The 9,005-nt window shown below is 47.9% G+C and overlaps 1 protein-coding gene and 1 pseudogene across 1 annotated transcript; both read right to left on the bottom strand.

The window, feature by feature from the left end:
- Positions 1-5,369: 5,369 nt before the first annotated feature.
- LOC125532651 (putative leucine-rich repeat receptor-like protein kinase At1g35710) lies at positions 5,370-7,237 on the bottom strand. Its single transcript, XM_087514867.1, has 3 exons — positions 6,656-7,237; positions 6,508-6,560; positions 5,370-5,733 (listed from the first exon to the last, which is right to left on the bottom strand). Exons 1-3 carry the CDS (start codon positions 7,071-7,073, stop codon positions 5,389-5,391), a joined length of 816 nt encoding a protein of 271 aa, XP_087370993.1. The 5' UTR covers positions 7,074-7,237; the 3' UTR covers positions 5,370-5,388.
- A 300-nt stretch (positions 7,238-7,537) lies between these two features.
- LOC147989793 (uncharacterized) lies at positions 7,538-8,743 on the bottom strand (annotated as a pseudogene).
- Positions 8,744-9,005: the final 262 nt, after the last annotated feature.

The following is a 9,005-nucleotide window of genomic DNA, read 5'->3' as shown; positions in this document are numbered from 1 at the left end:
TTTGTTCACGAACGGGTAGCAAATAAACTACTCAATGTTCGGTTTGTGCCTACAGGTGATCAGGTTGCAGATGGGTTTACTAAACCCTTGTCTTTGAGGCAGCTAGAAGCTTTTCGATACAATCTTAACTTAGATAAGTTATGATTGAGGGGTAGTGTTAAGCATTGTATTCTATGGTGATGTATAAACCGTATGTAGACGTGCGTGCGTGCGTGTTATGTGTAACTAAGGGATAAGGATCGGTGGGGCTGTTGAGATTGCATAGCCTAGTTTCTTGTAGATCAATCCATGCCCTAACTACTTAACCTCTTTGTAATCTTTGCCTCTATATAACACGTACGCGTCCGTGCTTAATTGCATACGCTTTAGCCTCAATTCTCACAGGCACAGCATGCGCGCGTGGAATCTCCGATGACCGACTCTACCTGTCGATTTCGTCACTCCTCCCTAGCTTTCCCTTCGTCTCTGTTCCCGACCATGGCAGCGCAGGGCATGTCACAGAGAAGCTCAACTCTGCTCTGGCTAGCACCAAGGGATGATGAGGCTCCCTCTGGCTGAAGGTCTACAATGCCGATGCTAAAGGTTGATCTTGCAGCAGTCTTGGACTTCTCTGAACCCGGCCAATTATTCAGTGGAATGACAAGGACAAGAAGCTTGTTTCTCTGTTCTTTAACGCTCAGAATCAAGTTGCTGTATTTAGTATGTTTGGTGAACAGCTGGCAATTCTTCGTGTGGTTGGACAGGTTATATGGCATGGTCAAGAAAATTTGGATGATAAATGTGCTCATCATAAGCAATGCGGCTTCTCGTAGCATGTTCGACGTATCGAAAAGTTGATTGCCCAAAATGAGAAACTTCAGTTTGTAGTGTGCTTTCTTTTCATCATTCTCTCTTCTGGTGTTGCTTTTTTTCGATAAAGGGCATTTCATTGAATTGAGTTATCGAGGTGATACAGTCGCATCAAAAAAACGCCGGCCTCTGCATAACCAGATGCACACAGCCAACAAATCCAAGGTCCGAAAAACAACAAAAAGAAACAGAGCTAAAAGAAACATAAATCCAGCCTAAGACGTGGCAGATCCTATCCGAAGATCACACCACCATCCATGGGGGTAGAAAACCTCCCTGGCCGAATGCTCCAGACGCATAGACGCCATCATAAAAAGGTCTCTGTTCTCCGGCCTCTGCAGGATAGACCAAGTACGGAGCCATCACGTACATATATGAATAACCTGATGTGCTTTCTTTTCATCATTCTCTCTTCTGGTGTTGCTAGTGAAGTAGAATTCTTCTGTAATGAATCGTGGTGGCTTTCCTGTACGTGGCGGAGCTCCCTGCTGTCGAACAGGATGAACAGGCCTGGCTGATTGGTTCTGTTGAGCTATGTGAGTTTGGAGAAATTGTAAGTTTGCCAAGGGGCAAGATCTTCATTTCACTTACCAATATTTTGCTCAGCAATTCGAAATGGCTTAAATAAGTTAATAGGGCATATGTATGATCAAGAAGGCAAAGAAAACAAGGGCACGCGATCAAATTTCCTGAGATGGCTTTGCTTTGGAGAAAGATAAACACAATGGCAAAATAAACTACACCCTAACTGATTGCATACTATCAACAAGAACCATTAATCACAGAACTATCATCCAAACACTCCCACCAAATCTCAGTCAAACAAACTAGACTAAATCGGTACTTAGGCAAATGTTAAGAAGGGGACATCGCTAGAGAGGGGCATCGCTAGACAGAGGTCTCGTATTCTGCACTTGAAAGAAGGGGACGCCAGCACTGAATTCTTCTTCCGGCATGCCAGGCAAAGACGAAGGAAGAACATGATCACTTCCCTCAAGAAGGATGAGCAGCTAATCACTGGGCACGATCAGGTAGCGGAGGAAGTGGATGATTACTACGGCCAGCTGCTCGGCACGACCAAGGAGAGGGGTGTCGCCTTGCGGCTTGAGGACCTGGGGCTCCCGAGGCTTGATCTATCACACCTGGAGTTGCCTTTCACCGAGGAGGAGCTTGAGAAGGTGGTCAAATCGCTGCCACCGGACAAGGCGCCGGGCCCGGATGGGTTCACCAATAGGTTTTATGCTTGCTGCTGGAGCATCATCAAGCTGGACTTGCTTAGGGCGTTGGACGCGTTTTACCGTGGAGACACACGGGGCATGCTAGCAATTAACAAGGCGCTGGTGTCCTTGTTGCCGAAGATGGATGGGGCGGAGGAGCTCCGTGACTACAGACCAGTGAGCATGGCGCACAGCGCAATCAAGATCTTCGACAAAGTACTCGCTTCTAGGCTCGTGGATGATCTACCTCGCTTGGTGGGCAAGCACCAGAGCGCATTCGTGAAGGGAAGATATTTACATGATAATTTCATGCTCGTGCAAGGAACGGCTAGGCGGCTTCATGTCTTGAGGGATCCCACCGAGCTCTTAAAGCTCGACATATCGAAAGCTTTTGATTCCGTCCCGTGGCCATTCTTATTGGAGGTTTTGCATGCTATGGGTTTTGGACAACGGTGCATTGGGTGGATCTGTGGGCTCCTTGCCACATCCTCCACGAGAGTTATGATCAATGGAGTCCCTGGGAAGCCAATATGCAACAAATGTGGACTAAGACAGGGGAACCCAATGTCGCCAATGCTCTTTCTTCTTGTCATGGAGCCACTTCAGCGGCTCTTCCACCAGGCGGCTGAGCTTGGCCTCCTTGCCCCCCTTGCACCATCTGGACTACGGCACATGATGTCAATCTTTGCGGACGACGTGATGGTATTTCTTAAACCACACATGATGGACTTGCGGGCGTGCTCACTCATTCTGGAGATTTTCGCTGCTGCCTCGGGCCTCAAGGCCAACTTGCGCAAGAGTGCTGCGCTACCGATCAGGTGCACGTAGGACCAAATGGAGGTGGTGGTTGATACCCTTGGCTGCTCACTTGGGAGATTCCCGATAAGATATCTTGGGCTCCCATTGACCATACGTCGGCAATCGGCAGCCCAGCTTCAGGGGCTGGTGGAACACATTGCGACATGCCTACCCACTTGGAGAGCTTCATCACTTCCGAAGAGTGGAAGGCTACTCCTTGTTAAGTCGGTGCTATCATGAATGCCAATACATGCGATGCTAGCAATGGAGCTCCCAGCTAAGATAATAAAGGCCATAAACAAAATTCTGCGAGGGTTTTTATGGTGTGGAAAAGCGGAGGCAAACGGAGGAAACTGTTCCGTGGCATGGCCGGCTGTTTGTGCCCCCAAGTGGGCAGGTGGCCTTGGGATTCCGGACCTTAAGTGGATGAACATCGCCATGCAAGCCAGATGGCCGTGGCTCGCCCGGCACTACACCACGCACTAGATTTCCCTACTGATGTGTGTTAGGAAAAGTCAATTTTACCAACAGACTGTTGGTCGGGAAAACTTCTATCTAACTGTTGGTCGGTAATACTGATGTATCGAGTCCAACTGTCGGTCGGCAAAACTGGAATGTTTCACGTTGGACTATCGGTCGGGAAAGCTCGTATCTCCATCAGACTGTTGGTCGGCGATTAATGTCGACCGACTGTTCATTACCAATTGGGCCGGCTCGTCTTTGCGCGTGCACGTGCCGAAAACTTAGCGCCAAGACTCCTTCCGATTTTTTCATTCGGCCTTCAAAAGGTGCCACGACCAAATCCAAATCCCCCAAACCTAAATCCTCTCACACACTCCCTCCGCCGCCGCCCGCTAGCTAGCAGCCCACACGCCGCCGACCACCCGCCGTCTCCAGCACGCCGTCACCTGTCTCATTCATCCTCCTGCACCCCCACTACTTAGGTCCCGAACACTTCTAGCCCTAGCTTGTGCGTTGGAGTTCGGGGAGAGGCCAAGGCGCGGTGGTGGACGCCGCCATCCCTCTCAGATCCGGGGCTGAGAGAGGGAGGGAGGGAGAGGTGGGTCACCTGCGAGAGAGAGCACTCACACCCTCGCTCGTCAGTCGTCACCCAGGGGCTGCCACCACCGCCGCCACGCCATGGGCTTCCTCCGATCTGCGCTCGCCGGTTCGTTTGAAGAAGGATCTGGTCATTGACTGCTGGTGCTTCCCTTCCCCGGGCAGTGAGTGTTCTTTTCACTCTCCTCTCCCTCTCCTCCCATCCCCAATCGGTGCCGCGGACAGATAACTCGAGACCATGGAGTGAGTTCACCATATCGGTGCCAAAAGCAGCTAGGCAGCTATGCAACGCGGTGATGCACACGACGGTCGGAGACGGTAGACAGGCTTTGTTCTCAGAGGACAGGTGGCTGGAAGGATTCAGGATCGGGGAAGTTGCACCGGCCATCTACTCCAGGATTCCCAAACGCGTTCGCCGGCAACTCCACGTCAACGAGGCATTAGCTAATGGCGCGTGGGCAGAGTACGTGGGTCCGAATTTGGAAGGGCCGGCGCTCCTCCAGTTTATGGAGCTGTGGGAGCGGGTCCAAGGATATCAACTCCAGGAGGGAGTGCACGACCGGATCGTGTGGGCATGGGAGAGGAGCGGGGTCTACTCTGCTAGCTCGGCTTACGCGGCGAAGTTCTCAGGAAGGGAGGTGGTCCCGACAGCGGCAGCAACATGGGAAAATTGGGCCCCCCTTCAGTGCCGTTTTTTCACTTGGCTCGCGGTGCGGAACCGCTGTTGGACCTCAGATCGTTTGGCCAGGAGGGGGCTGCCGCATCAGGAGGTTTGCCCGCTTTGTGACCAGGAGGATGAAACGATGAACCATATCATGCTTCAGTGCGCCTTCTCCCGGTCCTTTTGGCTGCAGATTTGCACGGCACTGGGCAAGCCGGAGTGGACGCCAACGCAGGACGACATGGTGCCATCATGGCTGGTAAACATAGGAGGGGACGGCATGCCGGCGAGGGACTCACGGACCATCATCATCCTTTCCCTTTGGGAGCTCTGGAAACATCGAAACGGGATCGTGTTTGACGGCGACTCCCCGTCGCTTAATAGACTCTTTGGTAGGATCCTTTCGGAGGGTAGGGCTTGGAAGACGGCCGGCCTCATACGGTCGGACTTGGAACCCTTCTTTAGGTGGATACATAGGTGGGTCGGAGGTGAGGTATAGTGTGTACCCTTGATACGGTGGAGTGGGTGTGTTGTAACACCCTCGGCGGAGGGCTCTTGTACCCCTTTTTTCTCTCTTTAATGTAAGATAAGTATGCTATGCGTATTCGAGAAAAAAAATGTTAAGATGCTAATTGCCATATCAAAATGTCGCTTCAAGAACCAGTTATCCACAGAAATCTCTTGTTCATATCAATCTCTTGATACATGACACTTCAAATTTCAAGCCTGGCAGTATAGATCCATTATCTCAAACAGACACGTGCCAAACATGTAGTTGCCAACAAAGGAGACTAGTATGTAGCTTCATATATTCTCCATGGCGCCACAGTAATCGTGCAGATCTTGCAGGCTGATTTCATGAAATGGCCTGAGCATCAGCGTTGGGCGGTTTCTGTTCGTGAGTGCCTGATATACCTGCTGCATTGTTGGCCGAGCTTTTGGAGAGACTTGCAGGCAAGCAAAGGCCACCAAGGCAACCAAAATGGCATCCTTCTCCTCATCAATGGCTGACGGTGCTGCGATGCGTTGATCCAGGATGTCTTTGAGCTTTTCCGGCTGCTCTGTTCCGCAGAAGAATGGAAGGAGCAAATCACCCGGGTGCTTTCCCATCAAAACTTCCAGTGCAACCACGCCAAAGCGCAATTCCAACTTCCAAGTATGTTTGGGCTGTCAAAGTTCCTTTAAAAATTAAAGTGTTTATGTGGTTTGTCCATAAACAAATTATTCTGACAAAGGACAACTTGATTAAGCGCAATTGGACAGGACCTACTAGGTGTAGTTTCTGTGATCGGGATGAGACGATTAAACATCTATTCTTTGATTGCCCGTTGGCCAAAGTTCTTTGGCGGACGGTCCATACTGCTTTCAATATTACTCCACCGACTTCGGTCAATGCTTTATTTGGGACATGGCTTAATGGGGTTGAGCCTGCATTAGCAAGACATCTTCGGGTTGGAGTTTGCGCCTTGTTATGGACTATCTGGAATTGCAGAAATGACTTAGTTTTTAACAGAACTTCACGGATTCATTTTTTGCAGGTTATTTTCCGAGCTACGGCACTGATCCGTTCATGGTCGCTACTCACTCTGATGGAAGCCAGGGAGCTTTTGGTTACTGGATCTATCCGTTGGGAGATGGTAGCTCGGGATATCTTCAACCGGTTTGGATGGCGGTCATGTAATAGGATAGGCAATTAGTTTCCCTATCTATTTTTAGCCAGCCGGTTGTGGCATCTTTTTCGGACTAGTTTGTGTATCTAGCCGTCTGTTGCTCTGTGTGAGCTGCTTTTTTCCTTGGCTTTTTGTTTGGCTAGAGACTTTGGAACCTTGTTGGCACCTTTTGTTATTTGGTTAATAAGATAGCCGTATGCATCGTTTTGATGCAGAGGCCGGGGAGATTCCCCTTTTCGAAAAAAAAACCCACGCCAAAGCTGTACACGTCACACTTCTCTGTCCATAACATGGTAGATGACAATTCTGCAACAGAAAAACAAAACCACATTTTGTCTCTTTCTGAATCACGTTTTCATATTAATTCAAGGATAAACAAAATATTAAGCCCATGTATGTACCTGGGGCTATGTAGCCACATGTCCCTGCAAAGATAGAGCTCCAGCTTGAGTAACGGTGCTTCAGCTTCCTCGCCATGCCAAAGTCCGAGACATAAGCTTTATAATCGAGGTTCAGAAGAATATTACTGCTTTTTATGTCACGATGCACGATTGTATGGTCGCAGTCATGGTGCAAGTAGGAGAGAGCTTGAGCTACATCCCTCACGACAACAACTCTCCTGGGCCAATTTAGCTCCATCGCTAGCTCTTGCTCATGCAGAATAGACGATAAGCTTCCCCTCTCGATAAGATCATAGACGAGAAATTTGCACCGGGAGTGGGAACAGAATCCATACAGCTTGACGATGCATCGGTGCCTTATTTTCGTCAGTATTTCAATCTCAGCATGAAATGTCCCCTCATCGCTGTATTCTTCCATCGAGTGGAGGAGCTTGACTGCAAAAATCTTCCCCCCTCCAAGCTCAACTCTGAAGACTGATCCGTAGGCTCCAATGCCTATGCAATATTTCTCATCAAAATTTTCTGTTGCAGTGAGTATTTCTTTGAACGCGATCTTCCCATCGAAATTCCATATGGAAAGTATATCTCCAGACTTGCTTTCGGTAGTAATTTTTATGATTTTTCTTCTCCAACAAACAGCCACAATGCTTGCTATTACAAGGCCGGCAAATGAAAATGAAGAAAAAATGATTATAAGTCGCATCTTATTTGGATGCTTATTGCTTTGTCGTTCTCTGTCAAGCTTTGGTACTTCACATGGTTTTACACCATAAAAATGTTCACCGCATAAATCCATATTATTGTCAAGTGATATCAAGGGTCCAGAGACAGATGCATATGGAAGTAATGGAACTGCGCCACCCAAACTATTATATGATAAATTCATCCTATACAGTTGGGAAAATTTAGAAAAAGTCCCTGGGATGGTGCCACTTAAATTGTTTCTACTCAAGTCCAGCTCATATAGGTTGGTAAGATAACCAAATTCTTGTGGTATTTCTCCTGTTAATAAGTTGTCTGATATGAGTAACGATGACAAAAGGTGGCAATGTCCTATCTGAGGTGGAATGCTTCCTAGAAACTGGTTTCTACTTAGATCCAGATCAGTTAGAAGAACAAGAGATCCTAACTCTGGAGGTAATAGGCCACTAAGCTGATTGGACTTAAGTGATAGTGTTGTAAGAGAGATCAATTTCGAAAAGTTCGATGGGATAGAACCATTTATTAGATTGTTGGAAAGATACAAGAATTCTAAACTTGTTAGACCGGTTATGCTTCCAATGGAACCCGTGATCTGGTTGTTGGAAAGATCCAGATATGATAGATTTATAAGAGATCGAAATTGTGGTGGTAACATGCTGTTAAGCTGATTGGATTCAAGATCTAGTGTTGTTAGAGAGGCTAATTACAAAATGATTGAAGGGAAGGAACCATTTATGTGATTGTAGGAAAGATCTAAGTTTTCTAAACTCGTCAAATTTCCTATGCTTTCAATGGATCTTTTGGAAAATAAATTGTGTGACAGACCGAGAGTCGTTAGTTTTGTACAATTACCTATGGATGGTGGAAAAGTCCATTGAGAAAATTGTAGGATAGATCTAAGAACACGAGCTTGACAAGAGCTCCAATGCTTGATGGGATTAGGCCCGAGAGAGTTCCCACAGAGGTCCAGGTAGACAAGATGAGGCAAGTCTGCAAAGTGGAGAGGCTCATCAAATTCATAGTGTACTAGGAATGGTAGAAAAAACTGTAGTAGGAGAGATCAAGGGAGATTAGTTTAGTTCAATTACCTAGGGAAGTTGGGATAGATCCATTCAGGCCATTCTGGGACAAACCCAAGTAAGTGAGCTCGGCTAGAACTCCACGAGGCAGCACGGTGTTGCTGCAGCCTACGCCCGTCCAGTCACCGGGGCTGGTTACCTTTGTCCATGAGTCCAGCTCAAAGCTCCATCCCTCTAGGCTTGATTTCCACTGGAGAAGTGCCTTGGCTTGCCGATACAGTGACGGATGCGTGGAATTTGAGGCAGAAGTAAGGTGTGGCAAGGCGAGCAGGAGCAGCAGCAGCTCCAAGGCTAGGAGAAGGCTCATGATGTGCAGCAGGCAGGACTTAGTTGGTAAGTGAAGGCTCATCAAATTCATACATTACTAGGCATGGTAGAAAAAACTGTAGTAGAAGAGATCAAGGGAGATTATTTTAGTTCAATTACCTAGGGAAGTTGGGATAGATCCGTTCAGGCCATTGTAGGACAGATTCAAGTAAGCAAGCTCGGCCAGAACTCCAATGCTTGACGGGATTGGTCCCAAAAGGAAATTGAAATTGAGGTCCAGATAGACAAGATAAGGCAAGTCT

This window comes from Triticum urartu, chromosome 1A (genome assembly GCF_056163025.1).
Source record: "Triticum urartu cultivar PI428250 chromosome 1A, HENAU_Tu73, whole genome shotgun sequence".
NCBI classification, from domain to species: Eukaryota; Viridiplantae; Streptophyta; class Magnoliopsida; order Poales; family Poaceae; genus Triticum; species Triticum urartu.
The sequence above is the reverse complement of the archived record's forward strand: the minus strand, read 5'-3'. Positions and strand labels throughout refer to the sequence as shown.

Bases quoted from the DNA above. Each gene is read 5' to 3' on its own strand.
- LOC125532651 (XM_087514867.1), bottom strand. From the start codon at position 7,073: ATGGAAGAATACAGCGATGAGGGGACATTTCATGCTGAGATTGAAATA. The intron at 6,561-6,655 runs GTACATACATGG...TTTCTGTTGCAG, and splicing joins ATGTGGCTACATAGCCCCAG to AATTGTCATCTACCATGTTA. The intron at 5,734-6,507 runs GTGGGTTTTTTT...CATACTTGGAAG, and splicing joins GTGACGTGTACAGCTTTGGC to TTGGAATTGCGCTTTGGCGT.